Raw genomic sequence first — 26,911 nt, forward strand, 5'->3', positions numbered from 1 at the left:
AGCCAAATTTGACCTTGAAAAAGCCTATCCTGAAATTGCAATTAGTTTAGATATAACGGATATAACATAGCATAGGGAAAAATACTTCAAAAAATTGTCTAAGAAAGTACCATGAGGCAAATATTTGTGCAAATTCTCATTTCTCAAGTATCAAAGTAACTTTATTATAAAACGTACTGAGGCAAGGGAGTTTATAGGTGAAATACCACTTGGTCCATTAATGTGTGTCTAATACATGTTTAGTTTTATGCTATTTCAAGTTCTTATCCCATTTACAACTAGGAGAGGTATGTCATGAAACTGTTAGGCATGACTTTGAAACAAGACCTATGACAATGCTGCTGCTATTTTACAAGATATCCCAGATCATGTCCTGTTTAAATATACTGGGACTGCATTTCCTATAAGTAATCAAATTTAAAAAATAAATGATAAACTTTGCATATTGATGACTGTTTGCAAGAATAATTTAAATCTACAAAGATTTTATTTCAATTTTAGCTGATGTTAATCTGATTAGCACCCAAGAATGGACTTACCTGTTATGCGTGTTATTGGGTCAGATGCATAAAAAGTAGCATTTGCTGGCAAGCAATTGCTTTTTTTCATATACATAATCCTTTGCCAGTGCTTGAACCCTTCCCTTCCTTAAGAATGCAATTGCTGGTTGTTTGAACAATAGCGATGTCAAGCTGATACGCACACGACTCACAGAAAAGGCAGGACTCAAACGCAAAGGTGTGGCAGTGCAAATAACTGCTTCTTTCCCGTAACATCTTTTCCACAGACATGTCAAACTAACTTATTTCTGTTTAATAAATTTGAATTTGGCATTTGATTTGCACTTGGGGTTCTCTCTCAGATGAATAAACATGATTAAAAACCGTGAATGCCCTGATGAAGCAAACACTCAAGCTGCTGTGATGGAGCTTGAAAAAGCCCAAGCAAGAGCTTTAATGCACAAGTGAAGAAATGTTCGCTCTATGCATACACTTATTAGCAATAATTTGATTGTCAAGGAAATGCTAGCAGTCAGTTAGCAATTGCTTAAGCTTACTAGCAAAAGCATTTGCTTGGTCATTTTTATGCATAGGGAATCAAGCCAAAGTCTAGCAAAAGCAATTGCTACTTTTTATGCATCTGACCCATTGTGCGTGAAGTTTTTCATTACTTACGAACAGCTTCATGAACCACAAGCGAGTTAATCTACTTACAACCATTCCATGTAACTCAACAATATTCAAAGTAATTGAAGTGATTGCTAAATTAATAGTATATCAAGTAGCCAATGTTGCATTTCATTATGACAACACTCCCAGTACATACATGTAGAACCCCCCCCTCAAACAAAAGTACCCGGTATGGTTTTGTCTGGCAAACTTTCACTCGCTACTCTCACAGCAAAAAATATCAAAATCTGCTTGATGAAAGCATGTTACTAGAAGAGAATGGATTTTAAGTCTTTTTTTTGTGTGTGTGGGGGGGTGGTTCTTTGTTTTGAGAGAGCCTGTTCCTGTATATCAACAACAATTAGCATTAAACTACACAATTTCTTTTTTCTCAACTAATCCTTTGAAGAGGATGCTTGATCATTTCCCTTTCAAAATAAGTCATTTGAATTTGTTCCATCTTCATGCAGAATTGGGTATATTGAACAAAAAAAATCCATCCTGAAAATCAGTTGAAAAATATATATTGCTAAGAAAAACCCGTTACCCTATAGCTGCTTAAAACATCATAAACATGTAAGAATACTTCTGGTACAAAAAATAAAGTCTATTGCCCCTGCAATGACCTCCCATCACCACCTCCCCCCCCCCAAAAAAAAAAGAAAGGCAGAGAAAACATGATAGAATAATAATGATAGTGAATATGGCAAAGTTCCAGTTTTACTGGTATGACATTGAAAGCTAGAATGGAGTTTCAACTCTGAACAGGGATAGTCAAGAGATGGCGCCCTCCATCAATGGTGATTGTTTCTCCTGTTGTGAAGGACGAGTCACTGGATGCCAGGAATGCGATAAGCTTTGAGACTTCATCAACTGTTCCTGTCCTACGCATGGCATGCGTTGTCTTGGAATGATCCATGAACTAGTGATATTCAGATAAAACAAAAACAAACTTTGTTTTTGAAAAGTCAGAAACTTGGGCATTTTAATAATGCATCTGGTGCTCAAATTAAGAATTATAACCCTAATTCAATATTAAGATCAATATCTGTAGAATAGTATTGCTTTTAGTTTTGAATGAGTTATGTGTGGTCATCAGGGAAACAAGCCTTTCAAAAACCCCAGGAATTTCCATTCCCCTCCAAGACTTCTTTTTAGTCAAACGTACTATAAGTACGGAACTTACAATACATTCCATGAACAAATTCTTGAATGGCAATTGCAAAAACATGGTTACGGTATTTTATTGACTCGCATGACATGCAATTGTGTTTAAATAAATCACTAGTTAAAAACCCCTGATTACTTTATTTTTGATAATTTTCTAAACTTCACTTACATAGCTTTATATTCATGATAAACCAACCAGGTAACATACTACCACATGATCATCTGCTGCAAGTAGCTCACACAGATGTGGGAATTGGACCAAACCGTACTGAACCACTAGGCTATGATCAAATACCTGGGGGTGTTTCACAAACATTTACGTATGACTCAAGTCATACTTGAATGCCGTCTTAAGTCAATGCTGACGCATACATGATATGCAACGCCCAATCTTATTGATTAATACGCAGTAACGTATGTCCTCTTAGCATGATCTGACCAATGCGGCCATGCCTTTATAACGTGTGCAACTAGGTATTTAAGTGCTACTCTAAGTTCTACTTAAATCTTTGTGAAACACCCCCTGACAAGCTTTGACTAACCTGTTGATATCGCTCATCTGACATTCCTCCTCGTCTATGGATCTGCGTTTGAATTACACCAGGACTAGTACAGGGGAACAAAAGGCATACGTAACAATCTTAGACCCATTAGCAACTATACAATCAATTCTTAATCCAAATGTGGCAAACAGTTGTAGTAACAAATCAAATGGATTCCCTTTTTTCAATGAATTTCAATATAGTTCAGAATTCTAAAAAAAATGTGATCAAGAGCAATACTAGATTAACAATGCATAAAAAGAGTGGAACATAAAACTAAGATGAAACTTTGCTGAATGTTACGTTTATATAGATTGACTTCATATGATGGATATCACTTGTTATTCTTTCAGCTTGACTCACTCGAAGTATGCAAAAGCAGTGTAAATTAAATCAAAATTGCCAAGAAACTAGATTTATTCGAAGGAGAATGGAAGGGGAATAAGAAAAAAATATCAGAAAAACACCCTTAAAAATATCAGGGAGATACAGAGAAAGATAGACAAAGAAGAACAGAGAGAGGAAAAATATATGTATGTGTAAAACTCACTTGACTGCATTGACTCTTACTCCATGAGGTGCTAATTCTATTAAATGTAAAAAAAATACATTTTTTAAAATCAAGAAATAGTAATAATATAAGCAGGTTCTCATACAGTGTGTCACAGAAAAAAAATGTAAATTGTTGAAGGTTTATTCTAACTGAATCACAAATATAATAGTCTCCTTTTTCATCCGACATACATAACTTATGATATGTCATTCCCCCATGACTGAGTAAAGATACTAGCAATTTGAAGAATTGATAACATGATATTTTGTAAACAGTAGCTGAATATTGAAAAGAAAATTAGATGCCTCAAAAGTTCCATATCTGCTCTACGATTTGATATCTTTAATCAGAGAAAATGACAAAGAAGTACAGTTCTGTTTAAAGATCTCTGGAATTCTTTAGTTTTAAAAGATTTATAACTTTCTTTACAGTTGATGATTTTTTTTCAATATTGCACTGAATTCTTTTACTCTCTTTTATTTCGGCTCCTATTAAATTTTCAAAATGGAATTCCAACTTCCAGACATGTAAAATCCCACACATTCCACATGAGAATCTCATATATGAGGCTCTTCTGGCTTTCATCTCCATCTCTTTCCTAAGCCAATCCCGCCCTGATCTGATGTTGGAAATCTATTCCCTACCTAATAACATATACATTGCTGGACTTGGCATCACTACAATTGAAAAACTAATTAATAACTTGTTGAACTGAGCCATGTACATGTTGTTCATTTACACAATATGCTGCAACTTAGCATCGACATATGCCTACAAATAACAATTACCTTCGGCAATACATCTTGTCATATGGTCAAGGGCCGTCTTAGACATGCAGTATGTTAAAACTCCACGCATCTTTGTTGAAAAATATAGAGGAATAGAATGTGGGAAGGAGAAAGTGTGGAAGGAAAGGGGGGATTTGTAGAAAAAAATAAGATGAAGAAAAAGGAGTAGAAAGGGTAAAATAAAGATGGAAGAGAAGAAAAAGAATGAATAGATGAAGGAATGAAAGAGGAAGAAAGGGAAAACAGAGTGAATAAAGAGGATGATGATAGGGTTAAGGGAGTGATTGAGAAAAGGAGGATTGAAAGATAGATGAATCAGACAAGAAAACAATGGATGGATAGAGAGAGTGAGAAGGGAAAAAAGGAATACCGGTAATAATTGATATCTAGACATCATAAGAGAGATTGTCTGTTTTTGTTGTTCTGCTCAAGGCATTTATCTGAATAGAATCAAACTAAATCACAACCAAATTTCTGATGAACAATTGTGTCACATGATTCTGGTAGAAATAAGTAAATGCCCAAAACAAGAAAAATAAGCATGGCAAAATGTCGGGTAGGCAGACCTTTATCCAAGCACTAAAAATGTATGTGTCAATATTGTTATGTTCCCTTTTTTGGCAATTTTCAATGTAATTGAGTTTCAACCTAGAATCCATTATTTCAGAGTCTGCTTTACTAACTTATGTGACATCTTCCTGACCTATGCCTATGATTGCATGGTATTTCCCACTGCAATTTGTACTTGGGTTTGAATCCCAAAGTCCCATCAGCAGCCATACTTTAATGAAATTGCGTGATGTATCATGTAGCTAATTTTTTGTTTCGCACAACCATCAACATTGGTTTTAACACTGTACTTGGAATTACCCAACAGAAGTCTCTTTCTCTTCATTTTGCTTGATATATAAAATATAACTACATTAATGAAGAATATAACATAAAATTTGTATATACTTACAGCCCTGACACCATTTACACTGGATACATTAACTATGGTGCCTGTCAACAAATAAAAAAAAAGAAATATGATTACTTCTAATAACAGAAAGTCATTTTTACAACTACAAAATTCAAGGTATTTCTCCCCTAACTTTAAATTGCATTGTGCATGAGTGGGTGTGGGTGGGTGTTTGTGTGAAGGTCCAGGAAGGGGTTATTTGATTTGATAAAATAGTTCAATTTGAAAAATATATCAATTTCTGTTTTTCTTCATTTGATAAAAAACATTATTACCTGAATGTCTAGCTACTAGTAATTGATTTTTAAGTGCCCCTATTTTCTCAAAGCGAATATCTACCTATGAATTATAAGCAAAGAATGTTGAAGTACTTCTAGAAATCAAACATTGTATTCAAACCCCCTTTCAAATTTTTGGCCCAATATACCACAGTGAACTGAAATAAACGTGGAGTCTCTGCATTGACACAACTGATTGAAAGATGTACAGCTGGGTTCTTAATCCTAAACATTGCCTTTATAATGGTAGTTTGGTATGAAGGATTGCAATCTTGGTTTATACGCAGTGTCACATAACATATCCCTTAGAGGTTAATATACTGACCTTTAGTTTTGATTAAGTATGGTGACATGAGTTTAGTCAGCTGAAGACATGCGCGGACATTCACTGCAAAGGTCTTATCGAAATTCTCTAATACGCTCTCAGTCTCGACTGAATCTGGGGCAACAATTCCTGCATTGTTAACCTGCAAAAGCGCAAAACAGAAGTTTCATATCGAAAGGTAGAATCATGGAATAAATCAAAGAAGTTCTGATACATAAAGCAAGAGAACAAAACCTGAAGTATCAAAAAGATTTTCCTTTAGTTGTTTACCTTTAAATGATAAAGGTGTGTGAGCATGGGCATGAGACCATGGATTAGTTTCAACCGTTTGGAGAAAAATGTCCCAACTCACTTGCTCCTCCATTTTTTCATTCTACTGCTAATAGTTTGTCTTAACGTGTACAGGTCTTGGAAACTCAAACTGTTCTCACATCCATGCCAAGCCAATGAAGATGTGATCTAGTTAGCAGGTTTGACAGTGGTACGCTAAACTTTAAAGTTTCTTAAAAACTTAAATCACTTTTTGCTGTACTCAAGCCCAGATAGAGGAGAAGGGTACCTGCAGGATGAATTTAGTATTACAATGTGCTGATGAAAGCCCTTCCCTTAGGAGTTAAGTGCTAATCTATCAAATACTGAATACCAATCAAGTAAATAATATGATTCATTGAGCTTCAGCAAGGATAAAAAGGGGTAACTTTGAAGCAAAACACAATTTTAAATTTGCAATAAAAGAATATCATAATCATCATGATCCTTACCAGAACATCAAGTTGGTTGAATTTCTGGATTGTTTGCTCTGCAGTTTTCTTCACATCTGCTTCCTGATCAAAACTTGCCTGGATCATCAAAATCTGATGGAAAAAATAGAGACAATATTTATTGATATCTACCATTTTGTGTGACACCCGTCCTCTGCACATATCACTTAATATGTCAAGCACTGGAAATTTCTTGCCTCTTGTCTTCTTGATTTGATTTTTCCCCCTTTTGAGTGTAACTGTTACAGTAAGTGCTGCTTCAATAACATTCAAGTAAAATTACCTGTATTAACAGTAAATTGAAAACCCAGTTCTTTTTGAGACTGTGGTTGATTTCTACTGAATGGAAAAAACTTCAAGGTCTTTTCCTCACAATAATAATGATAATAATTAATTTGGAATGATAGACATTTGAGGTGGAAGGCAATGAGGATATTTAAACTCTCTCTTCTCTTTGAAGCTCTTTATAAAATCTTCCTGCTTCCACTTTATTCTTATGTATTCATCGATCTTTGAATTGTAACACCAGTAAACTAATATCAGAATTACAATATAATTTACCTTGCATCTTGTGTGATTTTAACTTCTTTTAAATCAAAACAAATTTTGTACCTGATCTCTTCCAAGTCCTCTGCTTACACATTCATCAGTGACTGCTTGTAAAGCATCCATGTTCCTTCCGGTTAGAGCAAGCTGACATCCAAGCGAAGCAAAATATCGGGCTGTTTCTGCTCCAATTCCAGAGCTGGCTCCTGAAATGATTTTTTAAAAATAAACATACAATAAAAACACTATCTGTTTAAATTACAGTGCACATGGATTGGAACTACAATTGACAAAAATTTAAAGTTTTGGTATTTCAAAGATTTAACAAAAATAATTTTTCATTATCATCATCAACATTGTAATCCAATTTTGTTTTGATTTATTGATCAACTGATTTACCAACAATTTTGTTATCAAACAATTGCAGAAATGTTACATATTTCTGAAGGAGCCTATAGATGGTGACCAAAAAAATATAGGGGCCTGATCCTGCTCGAAGATCATGCAGAATAAAAAAAAAAATCTTCATAATTTGATAAACTACTAAAGTAATCACTATACACACAATTAATATTATGATTATTACCAGTATTATTATCATCATTATTATTACTATCATTATCAATATCATTATCGCTATTATACTATTATATGCCTTGGCAAAAAAAAAGAATTGAGTTTTACTTTTTTGGTCTAATTATAAAAAGAGTATGTGCCTTTGTGTACTATAATTATTTACTTTCTTCTAATAGAGGGCCTTCCCAAAATATGCTCAAATGTTAGTTTTTATAGCCCTCTGGACTCTCGGTGCAAAATTAAAAGTACCCCAGGTTAATAAGGAATAATCGATCATAAATGAATGGAATTACATATGGAAGTAGTTTTTGGAGAAAAATGATATACTGGAACACAGACAGGGTGGTTGTGGACTGCAAGAGCCAGAAACCAGCCCGCTGTCTGTTAAAAATTAATATTTAATCATTAACGTATGATGATCATTGCAAAGATAAATCTGCTACTCCTGCTCTCATCATTTCTAAAAATCATCATGATTTATGAAAATGATCATCACTCCTTTTTGTGACATATCGCATGGTAGGAAAATTTATGAGATTTCATTTTTTTCATAAACCTGAGAGTGGTTTTTACTGTAGCTTCAGTATATTAAGACAAATTCATTTCACACCCGTTTTGAAACAGAAAACAAAAATAAGTCACTACGAACCATTAAAAACTTGAATATACTTGGAGCAGCTGATCGTAATATGACAAAACAAATAAACTTTAAATTATAATAACTTTTTTAATCTTTAATGGATTTTCCTCAAGTCTTCACCAATATTTTTCATTTTTTTCTGCTATTTGTACAACAAAATTTTCTTCAGGGTGAACTTCCCTTTTAGGATTTAACTCAGACATTGGAATTTAGGCACCATATTCAAATTTAAAACATTTTCAATTTAACACTTCTTTTCAAAATTAGGCATGCATGTATACATAAAAATTATAAATACAAAGATCACCCAGCATTGTTTTCAAAACAATATCAAACAGCTCAATTTTTTTAGTTTCTTTGAAGGCCCAGAAATATGAAACAATGTTTAAGAAATTATAAGAGAGAAACCAAATTAACCAACTCTGAATTCATTCAAAATGAGATCAAAATTTTTTTTTAGTAGAACCTGGCATTAACATAGAATTTTCCTGTAAGTGTATATGCAGTGGGAGTGTGTGCATGTGTGTAATTGTTAATAAGCAATTTTGTTGTTATTATTTTTTTGTTATATGTATTTGCGCCACCAAAAATTTTTGACAAGCAAAAAAAAAAAAAAAAAGGTCATCAACCTAAATTTTAGGGGGGGACAGCACACGTTTCAGGGGGGTCCATGGACTTTAGTGGGGGACGCTGGAAAAACTGACAAGCAAAAAAAAAAAAAAAAGGTTATCCAAAAAAAATTTAGGGGGGGACACGTCCCCCCCGCTTCCGCCGCCTATGCTTGAAAGAGAAACCTAAGAAACCTGCTGATTTAGCCTTCATCTGTCATCATCTGATTCAAAATCAAATGATTGTGGATTGAGGAACATCACCATCACCACAATCACCATCAATACCTACCTACCTAGGGATACCTACCTACCTAGGGAAGTTTCTGAATGTCGGCATGTTATGCCTCTGTATTCAGTTGATTAAGCTTTAGCCTTTACATGTTGAAGAGAAATCATGAACTATACAAAAAACATCACTCAAACTCGATTTTAAAGTCAAACCTAGATCACATAGAATCACAGTCACAATCACATCATCATGATCAAATAATTACCACTGAGGTCCAAGATTCATAAAGACTTAAAGTCATCCAATCATCTCTCGTGTCCAACTTTTTTTTATTCAACTTCTCTAACATTGTATGATCTCAAACTTCCCAAAAGTTTAATCAAAGTCAAGGTCCAGGCCACAAGACCAGGGCCAAGCCATTTATTCAGTCTAGACTCGATTATTAGATCTATTTCTTAGGCCTAGCCTAGGGGCTAGGCCCAGGCCTAGAATAGATTTAGCCAATATTTTTTTTTTATGTTTCAATGTACATGTACTAGGCCTTGGCCTATTTAAAAGTAATTTAAGATTAAGAGTCTAGATAATTGTATAATACTTACCTGTAATTAAGGCAACTTTCCCCTTTAACGAGCCCCCGAGTGTTGCTGGAGCCGATGAAGACATATTTGGACAATCTCTAGGGTCTATACCAATTTAATAACGAAACAAACAAAATATTGAATGAAATGTCTGTGGATCAGCTCTGCTTGACGTGACCTGGGAATGGGATGGTAAATTCGGTAGGGTAGAGGCGAGTCTGAATCACGTGACTGAGAAACGTATCACCTGATGAAAAGAAGATGACGGAAAACACTGAAGCACTGGCAGGCGCAGGCTCCCATGCATATGGGATTCTAGCTAATATTCCTGCAGATTTTCATTCAGCAGACTTACGAAATTATTTTTCACAGTTCATAGAATCAAACGGATTCAGCTGTTTTCATTTCAGACATCGCCCGGAGACAAAACAACGAGAAAAGGACGACCCGTCGTCGTACACAAGCCCCAGCGGAAAGTCGTCTGATTTCTACCCGAAACTTGGGCAGCTCGAACAATCAACTTCCGCTACTTTCTCCGCTGGAGTTGAAGATGTTCAGGTCCAGGCGAACAACGTGCGAAAAACTTTTTGCTGCGTCTTGAAACTGGAAGAGCACAAAATGTCGAAATTTATTAGGATGTACCACAAGAAACCTTGGATTGACAAGAAAGGTGCAATTATGTCAAGCAGATGTTTCATATCAAGAATAAAAGTTGCTGAAGCTGACGGTGACAAAACCACAGAGTCAGGTACAATGCCATGCATGATAGGCTATGAATGATCTAAGTTAGATAGAGAAATAGTTAAATTATTAGGAAGATTGAAATTTATCTGCAGACATTTATAGCTCTAAGTTTAAATAGCAGTAATGTACATGATTATGATATATTAATTCATGATGAGTCACCAGTAGAGAAATAGTTAAATTATTAGGAAGGTTGAAATTTATCTGCAGACATTTATAGCTCTAAGTTTAAATAGCAGTAATGTACATGATTATGATATATTAATTTATGATGAGTCACCATGGTCACAACTCATATCAGGGGAGGTATCCCTGATCACAACTGATCCAGGGGACATTTTAATAATTTGCATTTTATTTTTTCTGGTAAGAAATCCTTTATTATTGGTTGAAGACTTTTTTTGGCCATTTTTTGTGGTAAGAAATCCTTTATTTGTGGTGAAGACCTTTTTTCTTTTTTGCAGACGAAATATCCTCCAAAAAATTTGCCCCCATATGAAAAATCTTAGTTACGCCAGTGGTGGTGGATATGAATGGTGACTTAGTGAAGGGGATGAATTTGCATTTGAAAATTAATTCTGTCTCTGTCTTGTACCTTGCTCAGTTCATGAGTTGAACTTGAAACTTTCGCAATTGAATTCATCGCCATACTAGATCAGATGGGTCTTGCGTGGCAAATCCCGGGGGGGGGGGGGGCACTCAGTATATAATGCATAGTGGGTATGTGCCGTGGAGGGGACCCCCATTTTTACACTCAAATTTCCGTTCCAAGGCATAGAATGTTTGTCTTGTTGAGAAAAAGAACATAGAAAGCCGCTCCAAAGCATAGCATTTTCTTCTTATCGAGAAAAAAGAAGAAAGAAATCTGCTCCAAACCTTGGCATATTTTTTTGTTGCGCTGTTTCGGTCGCATTGATCTGCTACAATGAACTGCAATTTTGGTGAAAAACTACCAAACGACCATCGCCTCTGGGTAAATGCATCCAACGGAGGCCGCGCTAGCTGCATCATGCACGTTCCATAGGGATGTATACGCACATCAGACGCTGGCGATCCGTTCCAAGGACCCCCGTTTTCACAAACATTTGTAGTTCCGAAGCCCGTTCCGAGGAGCCTCCTTTTCACAATAAACCCGCTCAAAGGCCCCCGTTCTTGTCTCACCCACGGCACACCCCTTCCAATTTTTTGGTTGAGTGGTAACTACCATGCTAACCATGGCAACAGGGCTCAGTAGCCAATCAAAATGAAGGTCACCATGGTAATTTTAAGAGATTTCAGTGACATGAATTCCTGGGGCTGGGGCTTATTTCTCAACACCTGGACAAGTTATTCATATTTTTTCCACCAATCACAGAGTTAGCTCCAATCTTACTAAATTACTAAACCCGTTTCACAAAAGGTTTCCTACTTTAAACTAGAATCCCTTGATATTGTTTGATACTATCAGAAGAAAGAGTAGATGAAAAACGTAGCCTTAGTCACTAAATAGCATAATTTTCAAAAAGCAAAATTATGCTAAAACTGTGTTTATTGTGACGAATTGGGAAATACATCTACAGGTAATCAAAATAGCAGAGGCAAGATATGCATCATACACACGTAAACCGTGAAGACTTGAGCATTCAATTACTGAAAAATTAAATAATGAATATTTCATGACTCAAAAACTACATGTGGACGTTGAGATGGGTACCCCCGGGTCCCAGGATATCAAATTTTAATAGTTTATGAAAGTACACCATGAAAGTTTGCTTTGTAAAATTATGGTATTTAGGCCTACACATTTTTTTTTCTGATTCCAAACATTCAAAATAGGTCTATAGTTTAACATAGATTGTTTAAATCTTTAGACACCAAAACATATGATTTGACAAATTCTCTGTATAATTTAGAGAAAGTAGGCCTAATAATAATAATAATTGTAATAATAATAATAATAATTATGATAATAACATTTAATGATCATAATAAAACTAATGATGATAAGGATAATGACAATGATAATAAAAATGGTAATAATCACAATGATAATATTATGAAATTGTCTATAATGATTACTTTAGTATTTTATCAAATTATGAAGATTTTTTTTATTATTCTTTATAACCTTCTAGTGGGATCAGGCCTATGTTTTTTTATGTTGAAAAAAATGCATGCATATTATTATCTTTCAAATTCATCAGGGGAGGCAAAAGAATACACAACACGGGGAGACAGCAAGCTCATTCCACCAGAAAGGGAGATATTCACTGAATCTCATCTGGGAAACCTGGTAGAGCTGAACCCACCAGACCTGATGCCTAATGGCAATGTTGGCACACCCACCGCTGTGTTTCTTGAGTACATCAGAACATGTCGCCTCCCCCCAAAGGTTATTCAAAGACTTGGTCTCACTTTCTCAAAGAGCAGGTCCAACAAGAGATATGGAAATGTTCCATTTGCATATGGGGGTGAAATTGTCGACGGGGTGGGTGAAAATGAGGAAATTGCCATGACAGCATCAGGTCAAGAGATCAAGGATAATGTTGAAGTCACCAGGGTTTCAGCAGATTCCAAAGACTATTCTAGGAAGGCAGGAAGAAAGAAAGATCGGAAGAAAAGAACTGGTAACGAAAACGAAGAGAGAAATGTTTCTGATTCAGATGAGGTATGTATTATTATTTCGATTTTTTAAATTAAAATTTAGATTCCTTACTTTCCATAAACTTCAGCAAGCATTAGTTCGGGTTTTTTAGTGGCTTACACTATTCTATATTACTACTTTTTGTTTAATTTTGATTCAACTCTTAGATTCATACATACATTTTTTATGTATTCTTTAGTTCACAATTCTGATATCTAGTTGATTTTCCTCATTTGTGCTCAGTTATGATTTTCTACAATAGTCCAGAAATCATTTAGTCCCGATTGATCATTGGACCTTTACCACTGAACTTTGATTCCTGCAGGATGATGATGATGATACCTGTGAGGAATGGGAAAGACATGAATCTCTTCATGAGGACATCACATCCCAGGAACGAACCAAAGAGAGGCTATTTGAAGAAGAGATAGAGCTTAAGTGGGAGAAAGGTGGAAGCGGTCTTGTCTTCTACACTGATGCTGCATTCTGGGATGCTCAAGAAGGAGGTAGGCAAAGTATTGAAATTGAAATCAGTAGCTAAATTTTTTGGAAGCGTGACATCTGGAATCAGTAAACATTCCAGGGGTCCGTTTCATGAGGCTGTTCTTTATGCACGACTTGTGACCATTTCTTGTTCAAAATGATATCCCTATGTAACTGATTCAACGCCTAAGAACAGGTTCCAGTCTTGCGTAACTTAACAAACAGCTCTATGAAACACTACACAGGAGTGTTTCACAAAGATATGAATGTGACAATTTGAGTTGCGCATAAATTTCGGCTGCATGCGGTATAAAACACATCACTGCATTGGTCAGATCATGTGCACAGGATGCACACAAACACGTATCGATCAATCAGATTAAGCTTTAGATAACATGTGAAAGTTGACATTAATGCATGACTTTAAGTCACACTTTACTCTTTGTGAAACACTCTCAGATCTATATTCATAGTTGGTTTTTATCAGTTTAATAGCATTTAGCTTTCCTGAATCTGGGATATTGTATGGTAGGATTATGACGTACCTCCAATGTTCCAGTGCAAATGATTAAGCAAGCAATAAATAATGTTTAACTAACCTAATATAAGATTTTTGAGATAGTCCACCAAATAGTAGACCTGATACTTTCTGCCATGCCCTTAATCATCGACAGTACCATGTTTGTTTTTTTAACAGATTTTGATGAGAAAACTTCAGATGACTGGGATGTTGATATGAGTATTTACTATGATGAACGTGAGTATGCTAACTAGTGATCCTGGTTTGAATGTCATTTATTAGCATTTGATTACCGTATTCCTGATGTAGCGTAGCGTAGATCAAGTGCCAGGCATCTGCTGTGATTGGCTATATTGGTACCACGTGACCTCCCTTCAAAAAGTTTATATTGTACATATATGTAAAATATAATTTTCAATTCTTTGAGGGTAAAACCCATGGATGTTAAATGAATGGGGAGAATATTGATTAATGCATTTAGTCAGTCAGTCCTGCGCGCCTGCATTTACTAAGGGCATGCAATGTGTTGAATCTTAATTTTTATAGTGACGTCACCTTTTCCTGACTTGTACAACTTTATTATGGACGGTACATTTTAGATGGTACATGTGCAAGGGTACAAATGTGTTTGACATTCAGCCTCCCATATGCTTGCGTACAACATGCTTAGTGGTTAGACAGTGAACATTCTATCATACAATATTACTGGACTATATGAACTCCAAATATAGAATAATCCCTCGTGCAGGTCTATTTCTTCTCAGGCTTTGGCCTCGGTGAAATAACCATGCACTTGGGATAATTTTGTTTTGTCGTACATATAATCCAGTATATTTTACAAGAGCTGGTAGGCCTACACTATTTATATGATATATATTTGCTATGTTTGTGATAATCTTATGTTTCGTTCAAATCTTTAATATAATTATGTGGCAATAAATTGAAACGGTGACAGACACTTACAAACTTGAAAGGGCATTTTGACCATATATCTTTACAAAGTTTTGTCCACTTTACTTTGGCTTTCCCAATGTCTCAGACACGGATTGGAGGAAATAAAGCAAATTAACGCTGAACAAGATTTCAGCAAAAAGCTGTTGATAATGTGGCTCAGACTTCTATTAAGGTTCTTGTTATTACAAGTCATTTTGCTTAATTTCAGATGGAGGAGACAAAGATGCAAAAGATTCCTTAGATATGAGGAGGATGGAGAGGATGAAAAGAGGCTTAGAGGATACAAGTGTCTTTGAGAAACCCATTGGCCAGTTTGAGAAACACACCAAGGTAAGAAAAAGGAATAATTATTTAAAATATTGTAAAACTGCAGTGTGATATTGTATCATCATCATAAATTATATTTATTATTTATCAGCAGCAGCATGATCATCATCTCTCCATAACCACCATCTCTAACTCATCTTTATCGTCTTATCATCATTATCACTGCCACCATCATCACCACCACCATCATCACCACCATCATCATCACCACCACCATCATCATCACCACCACCACCACCATCATCATCATCATCCCATCATTATTTAACATTTTACTGAGACAATCAGATTTGTTGGACAGTCATTGCATCCTATATCTTTTTTTTTCTTTATCAGGGTATTGGAAGGAGAGTACTTCAGAAGCAAGGCTGGTCAGAAGGAGAAGGTCTTGGCAAGACAGTTGTTGGCATGGCGGATGCACTAGATAACACTGGACAACACTCTAGAGACAAGACAGGATTTGGGTAAGTTCAATAATAATATTACATGTAGTTATTACTTTGACAGTTTGCATAACTTGATATACAGCCAGCATTCATTGTAATTTTTTAGCCAATCTCTTTTCTTCTTTTCCATTTAAGGATGACCCACATAGTGGCACAAAGTTAATCAAAAGAGTATGAGAATTTTATCAAATGGCATCCTTCAATACTTTTACAGTCATCTCATTTGCATAAGAAGAATAAAGGGAGACTTACACATAGACCTGATTCCACCCACTAATAAGGAAAATTAAAGGCTAAATCACAGGACAATGATATTATCGGGTCCCAGATCACCCAGCTCATGCATTTACTATATGGTTGCTTCATGGGTGCATATGAAGCATGTGCAGTGAAAACATCCCACCAAGCTTTTGATAGTTGACCAGTCCAGTCTGGCCAATGTAATATTGATAGTATTGATCAGTTTTGGCATGGGGGAGTAGGGGGTAGTGGGGAAATAGTTTGCCATGTACTTTAGATAAGACCACCTAGTTCTCATAGCCAATACTAATAGCCCATTCTTGAGGGAATAAGGTGAAGGGCTTGTTTTAATGATAGTTATTCTACTTGAATTACATACATACATACATACATAACAGGTACTTATATAGCGCTTTACCAAAAATATAATCAAAGCACTTAAAAATATTAGAATTACAAATATGCTACTTAGCTTATTTAATAGGTGTATTTTTTAAATACATGAAATGAAAGAAAGTTAAAAATTGTAGATTTTCATTGGAAAATAGTAATTTTTAACTTTCCATCTCCTTTGCCAATGTAGGGATATATTGCTATTTTATTCTTTTTTGTCATTCAATTTTTGATGTTATCAGTATTTCACCATTGTATTCAAAAGGAAGTGGAACACACACTATGATGTCTTTTGCATGGTGTTTTATTCAGGTATCATGGAGAAAAATTGCAACCAACCCGTAGTCATGTGTCCACTGCAAAGAGACAACGTAGGGCTGATAAAGAGGTGATTATATCCACCATCTATGATAACCCCTCTGTAACTGATCCGGCAGAACCACTGATGAGATCCAGAGGACCATATCATCTTAAGTATCGTCATGAGGTTGAATTTGTCAAAGGAGATCGCAGGTGACCAAAATTGAGATGCACTGCAGGTCTCAAGATTATTGCAGTGCAGATAACAACAGAGACAGTCTTTAGCAGACCCAACTGGTCTGCAACTGGCTTGCGACTGAGTGAGGGGAGATGAATCGCAAGGCATTCATTAGCCTGGACGCGCGTTTCCGTTTTACACCCTGGCGAAGGCATTTTCCGGAAAAGTAGCCAAAAAGCGACTAGTGAAGAGTCTACATACCGTACGTCGCTGGTTGCATGCAGCGTGCGACACAGGCGAGTCATTTGCACAGTTACTGATCAGAGCACAGAGTTCCTCGGCACTTCATGTACAGACAGAGCGGCAGTCAGGAGTGAAATCCGAACATGCTTTTACAGTCGCGTTGTTTATGATAGTTGTTTTTTCTAAAAATAAATTATTAACTAAATGAATAGAATGACAGACAAAATCAAAATAAACAGATACTTATAATGGAAAGACAAATTGAAGTTTGATGGATTGATAGAAGCTGCCGAAAGATATAGAAGACTGATAAATAGATAGAGACAAGATAGACAGATAGATAGATAGAAATAGAGAGAGAGAGAGAGAGAGGTGGATAGATAGATAGAAAGAGAGAGAAAGAGGGAGAGATGGATGGATAGATAGATAAATAGAGAGAGAGGGAGAGACAGAGAGGTCGATATATAGAGGGAGAGGGGGAGAGAGAGAGAGAGATGTTGTAGATAGAAATATGGACGGACAAAGAGAGAGAGAGAAAAAAGACAGATGCTAGAGAAGGAGAGAGATAGAGAATTTGAGAGACAGATAGATAGATGTTAGATAGATAGAAAGATAAAGAGAGAGACAGAGAAGATAGACAAATTAACAGATAGATAGATACATAGATAGAGAAAATAGAGAATGACAGACAGATGGATAGATAGATAGAGATAGATAGATGAGAGCCGGATAGATAGATGTTAGATAGATAAAGAGGGAGAGAGACAAAGAATATTAACAAATTAACAGATAGATAAGTTAAAAAAATAGATAGATAAATAGATAGAGAGAATAAGAGAAAGACAGACAGTTGGATAGATAGATCAGAGAGAGATAGAGAATTTGAGATAGATAGATGTGAGAGAGACAGAGAAGATTATTAGATAGATAGATACTGCAGTTACATAGATAGATAGATAGATGGAGATAGAATTTGAGAGATAGATATATAGACAGATAGAGAGAAAGACAGACATCAGCAAATCGGCAAGGCAAATGATCAAGGCAAACATTCGTATTGAACCTGGAAAGTATAAGCTCAGCTTCACAAGTACGGTATGTTCTGCGGATAACTTCGGTGCGGACTTTGGATCGCGCGCCCAGCTGATAATGTAAACAAACGTAGACGTAGACTCTTCACTAGTCGCTTTTTGGCTACTTTTCCGGAAAATGCCTTCGCCAGGGTGTAAAACGGAAACGCGCAGCCTGGACACCACAAACCTTGCTATCCAATCTGCGACTCACGCATGCGCTTTTTGCTTTTTGGCAAAGCAACTGAGAAAGTGCGCTTATTACTGCGTATGCCTGTTGTTTATCATATACGTGTCATGCAACTCTGCTGTCTGATTGGCTGGAAGTTGGATTGAGCTTGCGATCCAGTCATAAGGATTTAACATGTCAAATCCTTTTGATTTTCCTTTGCGACTTGCCTCTGACTGGTCTGCGATGATCAAGCTGACAAGAGCTGTGATGTCACATCTCCCCTCACTCAGTCGCAAGCCAGTTGCCGACCAGTCGGGTCGTAAGATGTGCGGTGGCCTTAAGATCATACCTTCATGACTGATTCAAGGTAAACATAAGGATTGTACCCTGGAAATCTCATCAGGAGATTGACTTGGGCATAGGAGATTGCAGATGACCAATGAGAGTTTCACTTTAAACTGACAAGATATACTGTTCTCTTGTGCAGAAAACAATCAACATCTCTTGTACCCATTATACTTCCATGATAGATCCAACAAAACCATGCATGTGCTAACTTAATATTAAAGTAGAAATATATTGAAAATCATAAAAATGGAGAATCATATATCACAATAAAGGAGAAAATAAGGAGAACACGATGGTGTACATCATTTATCATGGAGACGGATGAAACTCAGTTAATTGATAGTTTGAAGTTCTCTCTCTGAATGCTTCAAACACGCAGAATTACGTCTGCGAAATTAGGGATTTTTTATGACGTCACTGTCTGTACGAGAGGCGTGATTGGCTCTCCCACATGAAGCTCCACTTGCATGCAAAACCTGTTGCAAGGGTAGATTTTCTCCACATTGTCACTGAATATTTCGATCCCGAAATGATAGAAAGAAAACCCAGAATTTTATCTAGATTTGGATTTTCAAATTGATGATTTTGAGATGAAGAGAATGATGATGAAGTGAAACAACACAGTGACGTAGTTGGAGGTAAATTGGGGGAATTACGCCGATGATGATGATGAAAATTCAACTTGCAACACAATCACAAGTAAAGTCATGTACATGCCGATTCGCTACCAATTCATGCTGCTGGAAGTGCTAGCTACACCGCGCGGGCCAAATTGAATTCATGCTGAACATGAATAACCACATCCAAACAGAGTCTATCATAAGAAGGAAAATGATATAACTGTACTTACAAACAAGTGAATAATCCGAACCTGAAGGCAAATCAACTCAACGAATAGTAGCAGACGATATGGTAAATGCACTGACGATAAACTTCGTGTGGCTGGATAGATCGTCACTCGTTCTGTTAGATGTAACTTTTATCTCATTAATTTGACAAAATTACGAAACTCGTGGAATTATTTATCTATGTAAAAATATAGTAACATCTCTTATTATTTTTTGAATTACGATGAAACCTGTTTTGAAGGAAAACGTTGAGGTAAATTAAAATTAGATGTAAAAGATCATCCCATCATGCGTAGCATTATGTGATCGTAAACAAACCATCACAACAACACATGCCGTATTGTTTGCTCGCCTTGGCTGAGACTGAGAGAATAGATCTATGCACGTGTTGCACAGCTCTCAATCAGCAAGGAAGGAATACGTGCATGTTTGCGATGGTTTGTTTGCAATGACATACAAGCTACGCATGTTGGGGGGTGATCTTTTACATGTAATTTTAGTTTACCTCAACGTTTTCCTTCAAAACAGGTTTTATCGTAATACAAAAAATAATAAGAGATGTTACTATATTTTTATATATATAAATAATTCCCCGAGTTTCGTAATTTTGTCAAATTAATGAGTTACAAATTACATCTAACAGAACGAGTGACAATCTATCCCAGCCACATGAAGTTTATCGTCAGTGCATATCGTCTGCTGCTATTCGTTGAGTTGATTTGCCTTCAGGTTCGAATTATTCACTTGTTTGTAAGTACAGTTATATCATTATTTTCCTTCTTATGATAGACTCTGTCTGGATGTGCTTATTCATTTTCATGGATTTAATTTGGCCCGCGCGGTGTACGTAGCTACCACTTGTAGCAGCAGCTGAGTTGGTAGCGAATCGGCATGTACATGACTTGTGATCGTCAGGCAAGTTGAATTTTCATCATAATCACCGGCATTGTTCCCCCATTATTTACCTCCAACTACCTCACTGTGTTGTTCACTTCATCATCATTCTCTTCATCTTTAAAATCATCAATTTGAGATGAAATTCTGGGTTTTCTTTCATTTCATGATAGAAGTATTCAGTGACAGTGTGGAGAAAACGTACCCACGCAATAGGTTTTGAAGTGGAGCTTCACGTGGGAGAGCCAATCACGCCTCTCGTACAGTGACGTCATCAAATTCCAGTCAATTCAGAGACCGATGCGAGGCATATTTCGGAGGGGCATTTTAGCGTTTTTTAATCGGCGATTTTCACCTTTTTGTATTATTTTCGGATTTTTTGAATGACCCACTGATGATCCCCACATCATTACCTTTCCATTGATATATAATAAGACCACATTCATAATCAATATATTTCTCCTTTAAAGAATTTGATTGGCTCACAAATTTCAATTACCGAACCCCGAGACATAATGGAAGTCGCTTGCCTCTGCAACACATTTTTAATGCCTGATATTCCATTGACTTTGCACACAAAAACGTTGCTGAGCTTTTGTTTCTCAATAAGCCTTCAAATTTGGAGTCCACCCCAATAGAAAATTGGTTTGAGTAAATAGGAAAAAACAAGCATGATGCTGATAATTTCATCAAAATCAGATTTAAAATAAGAAATTTTACCAACAGTTATATATGCAGTACAGGTAGCATGTAAGAAGATGAAAACAATGCCATCGTGCACTTTCTTTAGCTAAAATTACCTTCAGCGTGTGGAATAAGAATTATCAGTCCCATTCTTCTTCAGTATCAGAATATAAAAATAAAATTTATATATATATTTCAGGCAATGATGTACAAAAGAATCAATTGTGGCATTGCCGGCTCACTCACTTGCAGGTCAGTTGTGTTGTGCCGTTTTATAAATTTTGCAAAACCATGAAACTTAATTTTCATCTGATTTTGATGCAATTTTCTATGATGCCTTTCAGACATTTTTGTATTCATTCTGACCATGTTTTTTGAGGTAGACTTGACCTTCAAATGGTGTTAGTCACTCACAAAATTTATATATTGGAATTCTACATATATGTTAGCAATGTCTCCCTTTTTTAAAATGTTTTTAAACATTTCATGTTACTTATATTTATATTTTATTAATTGTAAAGTCAGTAAATTCAAAGCCAATATGAAAGAGATTTTATATCTTTTTTTCTTTTATTTCATGTATTTACAGACATTAAACTATGTACAGAATAAGAACAAAACACAATAGTATGATAATTTAAGTACAAGGCAAGAATGTGTAATTGATAATTGTTAAACCGTAGATGTATTCTGTGATTTCGAGGTACAGTACCAACGTTATATATCCTTTATACAACACATTAAGGGTACAAATTTAACAGGTGGTTTTGAAATGGTGGTTTGAAACCATGGTTTATGGAGATTTCATGCATTGATTACCCTTAATTAATCATGTTAAGAAGGTGTCTTATAATGAATGCATGCTGTTATCACATGGCACTAAATTGTCACTTGTTACCAAGGTTACAGCATTAATGAGACAACTGTAACTGTTTCTTTAACATTTGCAAAAGTGACAAGCTTGGTCACTTTGCTCCCTCGCTTTCTAATTGTTTTTTTTTCGAAAAAGTTTGCGTGTGCTCTCCTCCCGCACCCCCCCCCCCCCCCGGTGAAAATGTTTTACGTACATCCATGTTAATGCTGTAAGTGTAACTTACACAAGTGATGATTTAGTGCCATCTGATATTAGCGCTCAATGGACGCTCCTCTGAATTGAGTGAAATCACTGCATGAAATCTGCGTAAGCAGTGGTTTCAAACCATGGACACAAAATCACCTGTTGAATCCAGGCCATAGACTTTACAAATACAAACACACAGTAATAGAGGTGAGAGGGTAACATGTGGGAGAGTGAGAGTAATAAGAAGCAGAGAGAGAGAGAGAGAGAAATATACAAAATGTTAGATTTGTAATGGTTAAGAAGAGAAGAGAGAAAGAAACAGCATCTAATATTTTTAACTACAAGTGAAAAGCAGTGCAGGATGTGAAATGTGTATTAAAAATAAAGCCCTCTAAAAGGGTAAGTGAGAGGTGTAGGGGATAAAAGTGGATATAGTGAAAGAGAGAAGGATGAATGGTACAATTGGAAATATGATAGATTATGTCAGAACATGATGAGAATGAAACTGGTGAAAATATGGACCAAAATAAGAGAAGAGAAACAAATAATAAATTATTCAGAGATGGGAAGCAGACCAACTTTTGATAATTTTATCATGAATAGAATCACCCTGATTGATTTCCTCACTCTTGAAGTTTTATTGAAAAAAAATTTGTTCAAATTTTGGTCCTTATTTTGCAGGTGCCTAAAGTGAATCATTCTACAGTGTAAAGAAACTTACAAAACATAAAAAACACAAATACAAGTACATACCTCTTGTCAAAACTTATCATCAATGTTGGTTGCTTATGTTTTAACTAGCCAACTTTAGTCATCAACTAAATTTCCCATAAGTTAGATGTTTAAAAAGCAAATAAAAATTATCCAGTTATTCCTTAATTCATCCACTTTGCTTTGAATAGTCCTTGAATTTTATATCATTATATCAATACCATCATGATGAACTGGCACTTTACAAATGCCTTAAATCCTACATTTAATGTAGGATTTAAGGTCTGCCTTGCAATTGGGCATCTTGGGCTAGGCCTATGCCAATCTTCTGGAAGTCCTTTGCAACGCTCTTTATCATTGCAGCAGCTTGCCGGCTGGACATTGCGGGAATGTTTTCGGTTCCTGGAGCTCCATGCCGCTTGGCATCTTGTTCCATCAACAGCGCCATCTTGCTAGCCATTGTTTGACAGTGCTTCTGACGTTCATGGATACGATCTAAGCGGGTGGTCTCTTGCTCCTGGCACAAGAAAGAGAATAAAGGGGACAACGAAATTAGCATTTTCTTTATGGATTATCGCTGACAAAATAGGAAGGGTCTAAAGTATGTTTGTCACCACTACTGGAAAAAATTACCCTTGTAAATTGCAACAAGCAAAACATCTGTAAATTTGCTGTAATTTCTCCATAAGATTGATGATTTTAAATGAAGAGAAATAAAAAAAAAAGCAGCTTTAAAAAAAAATGGTTCCTTTATCTACCATTTTAACGGTTTAACCTATAAAGCACTTAATCTGTCTGTTATGAAGATTCAGAATTCTGTGTTTGAACTAGAATTCGTGATGTATGATGAGGGTCGGGTGTTTAAGCAGATGAAACATATTTTATCTGGGTTTTCTCAACACATATGCATCAAACAGTAGAAATAAGAAATCATGTTTGTGCGTTCATGAAAATGCTGTCTTGGCTGGACAGACAACAAATGGCTTGGGTTTACATGACATTGTATTTATTGACTTTTGTTATTGCATATACTTGTATGCAATAATAAAATTCATTGCATATATATTGTATGCAATCGTAAAATTCAACAAATACAATGTCATGTAAACCCAACCCATTTGTTGTGTGTCCAGACAAGACAGCAATTTCATGAACTTTGCAATACAACACATTATTTCTTATTATACAAGGGTACTTAGTACTTACATTCACCTATTTTGATGATTAATTCACCCTCCCCTTACCCCATCCCCAAATGCTGCCTCTTATTTCAAATGTAAAATGATCTTTGAAGAACATTGAACCTTTGTATTGTTACCAAAATGAAAATGATGAAAAATAAATGTTGAGTGTGTTGCAGGCTAATTACACAATGCCCATTTTGTATTTAATCATAATTTGATGATTAAAACTAGTAATTAGCACCTCTTGTTCTATTTTATAATCAGACTTCACAATACAATCTTGCAGCTAGTTATCTGAATTGAAGGGATCATGTGGGCATTACCTTTCTCCTGCGTTCAGCTCCTTTGAGTTTCTCCTCTAGTTGCTCTGTTGTGTACATCTTTTTCCGCCTGTTCAGCCGCTCTGCAAATTTCTGTGGTATGCTTGGACTTAAAGGCATAATGAGGGAAGGGGCTGTTGGGTCAAGAGCTACATCAAAGGTCACAGATGGCTGGGGAACATCTCCCATGGCAACCGCCATATCCCTTTTCCGAGGACAATGCTGAATGCTAGATTTTTTTGGACTTTACCTGAAATGTAATGGTTTTAAGCAAGATATCAGAAACTGACTATATCTATTGTAAATTAAATCTCATGTCTTCCATAAGAACTAGAAAAGAAAGTATGATTAGGAAGCTATAACACTAAATAAATCATTATAATTTCTATATGATTTGAAGTTAAATTAAAATATGTTTGAGTAGACCCTGTTCCACTCCTTTCTTCAAGGCTTCAGACTATCCATCCTCTCATCTTCGTCTATGATTTCTCTTGCTCTTCTCCACAAATTCATCCTCTTCCTACTAGACTGCAAGTTTCAGTTTCTGACTCTGTTTCATCGGTTTTTCCCGCTTGACTATGCCTTGCATCACTACACTTCCTCCATGTGTAGGAGGAAAGGTAGAAAAGTTTTTTAAAAATTGCTTAAAAACTTCTCCAAACCAAACAATTTCAGATAAGTATGGTAAGGTCCCCTAAGTCTGTGCAGCCCCACCACCCCCCCCCACCCCTTGTCAGCTCGATGCTAGTAAAATAAAAACACAAATTTTACACATGCAATACATAGAAAGATATTCATTAAAAAAATCCTAGGCCTACTCAAAATGGTAGAAAAATGATGAATTCTGACATTTCATTTGACGGCCTCAAAATGCAGCCTTTCCAATCAAAATCCTGAATCGTGTCTAAAGTGAATGGTTGCGCAGACACAGGACACCATTTTTTGTTCAATCTGAAAGTGACTGGCCGAGGTTTTTTTCCAAGAAAATCATATTTCTCTTTCCAATTTTTGTGAGATTTTTAGCACTTAGCATCTACTCATCATAAAAATATAAGGAACATTATCAACCAAAAGATTTTGTGAAAAACATGTCAAAAGAAATTCATGTAGGCTATCTTAAATTAAATCATTAGGTGAGGAGACATGCCCCCCTTTTCAATTCCGTTTTTGGTTTTATTTTATTCATTTCAACGTCCTTTTTGTCACCCACTCTGACTACACTTTTAATTTTCGTGACACATGACAAGTCAGGAAGCATTTGATTTTTCCTCCAACTCGATCTTAATTGCTTTTATGGTCAGTTCCCCCATGTCTGCGCGGTCTCCCAAGTCTGCGCACCCGCCTATCTGCGCGATTCTAGTTAAAGAAGATACGCAACGAGCACGAACTTTACAAATGCAATACATAGGCAGGTATTCATTAAAAAATCCGACTCAAAATAGTGGAAAAATAATGAATTCAGGGCATTTCATGTGACAGCCTCAAAAATGCAGCCTTTGTCATCAAAATCCCCGAAACGTGTGCAAAGTGAATGAGTGTGCAGACATGGGGTATGATGGTGGGCCCCAAGTCTGCGCACCTAACAATTTGAGTTAAGATTTAACATGAATTTCTTCTTATTCCACAAAATCTTTTGATTAATAATGTTCCTTATATCATTAAAAGTAAGTATACCAAATTTCTCATTAAAAAGTGAAAGGAAATATAGGATTTTCTTGAAAAAACCTCGGGCAGTCATTTTCAGATTGAAAAAAAAATGGTACCCCATGTCTGCGCACTCATTCACTTTGCACATGATTCGGGGATTTTGATGACAAAGGCTGCATTTTGAGGCCGTCACATGAAATGCCCTGAATTCATTATTTTTCCACCATTTTGAGTCGGATTTTTTATGAATACCTGTCTATGTAGTGCATGTGTAAAGTTCGTGCTCGTTGCGCATCTTCTGTAACTAAAATCGCGCAGATACGCGGGTGCGCAGACTTGGGAGACCGCGCAGACATGGGGGAACTGACCATACCATTGTTTTTTTTCAATCTGAAAATGACTGCCCGCAGTTTTTTCAAGAAAATCCTATATTTTCTTTTATTTTTAATGAGAAATTTGGTACACTTACTCTTAATAATTTAAGGAACATTATCAACTCAAAGATTTTGTGTAGTAAGAAAAAAATCATGTTAAATCTGAACTCAAATTGTTAGGTGCGCAGACTTGGGGCCCACCATCATAATCAAAATTAACATGATTAATGTCACTGCAGCTGCAGATTCAGAAAGAGGTCAGAGTTATAAATAATCACTTACCTATGGTAGTTGCTTGACTGCTCTGATGATATATTTAAGTCTGATTGTAGAACTTTTCTAGGTTTTATTGTGCCAAAATGTCTTTATTGAGCGGAATTGAGACTAATTTCAACCAGATACAGGGCCTAGGCTTATAGTT

General features: G+C 35.9%; 2 protein-coding genes and 1 pseudogene across 2 annotated transcripts; 1 reads left to right on the top strand and 2 right to left on the bottom strand.

Annotated features, from left to right (window-relative positions):
- Window positions 1-253: 253 nt before the first annotated feature.
- Window positions 254-9,905, bottom strand: LOC121408881 (3-oxoacyl-[acyl-carrier-protein] reductase FabG-like). The gene is made up of 9 exons (XM_041600569.1): window positions 9,749-9,905; window positions 7,160-7,299; window positions 6,548-6,640; window positions 5,787-5,928; window positions 5,184-5,224; window positions 4,223-4,292; window positions 3,432-3,468; window positions 2,882-2,945; window positions 254-2,091 (listed from the first exon to the last, which is right to left on the bottom strand). Exons 1-9 carry the CDS (start codon window positions 9,810-9,812, stop codon window positions 1,924-1,926), a joined length of 819 nt encoding a protein of 272 aa, XP_041456503.1. The 5' UTR covers window positions 9,813-9,905; the 3' UTR covers window positions 254-1,923.
- Window positions 9,906-9,964: 59 nt separating this feature from the next.
- LOC121408880 (G patch domain-containing protein 3-like) lies at window positions 9,965-17,116 on the top strand. The gene is made up of 7 exons (XM_041600568.1): window positions 9,965-10,475; window positions 12,655-13,118; window positions 13,420-13,600; window positions 14,275-14,334; window positions 15,260-15,381; window positions 15,715-15,842; window positions 16,770-17,116. Exons 1-7 carry the CDS (start codon window positions 9,989-9,991, stop codon window positions 16,972-16,974), a joined length of 1,647 nt encoding a protein of 548 aa, XP_041456502.1. The 5' UTR covers window positions 9,965-9,988; the 3' UTR covers window positions 16,975-17,116.
- Window positions 17,117-22,226: 5,110 nt separating this feature from the next.
- On the bottom strand, window positions 22,227-26,909 carry LOC121408882 (annotated as a pseudogene).
- Window positions 26,910-26,911: the final 2 nt, after the last annotated feature.

This window comes from Lytechinus variegatus, chromosome 2 (genome assembly GCF_018143015.1).
Source record: "Lytechinus variegatus isolate NC3 chromosome 2, Lvar_3.0, whole genome shotgun sequence".
NCBI lineage: Eukaryota > Metazoa > Echinodermata > Echinoidea > Temnopleuroida > Toxopneustidae > Lytechinus > Lytechinus variegatus.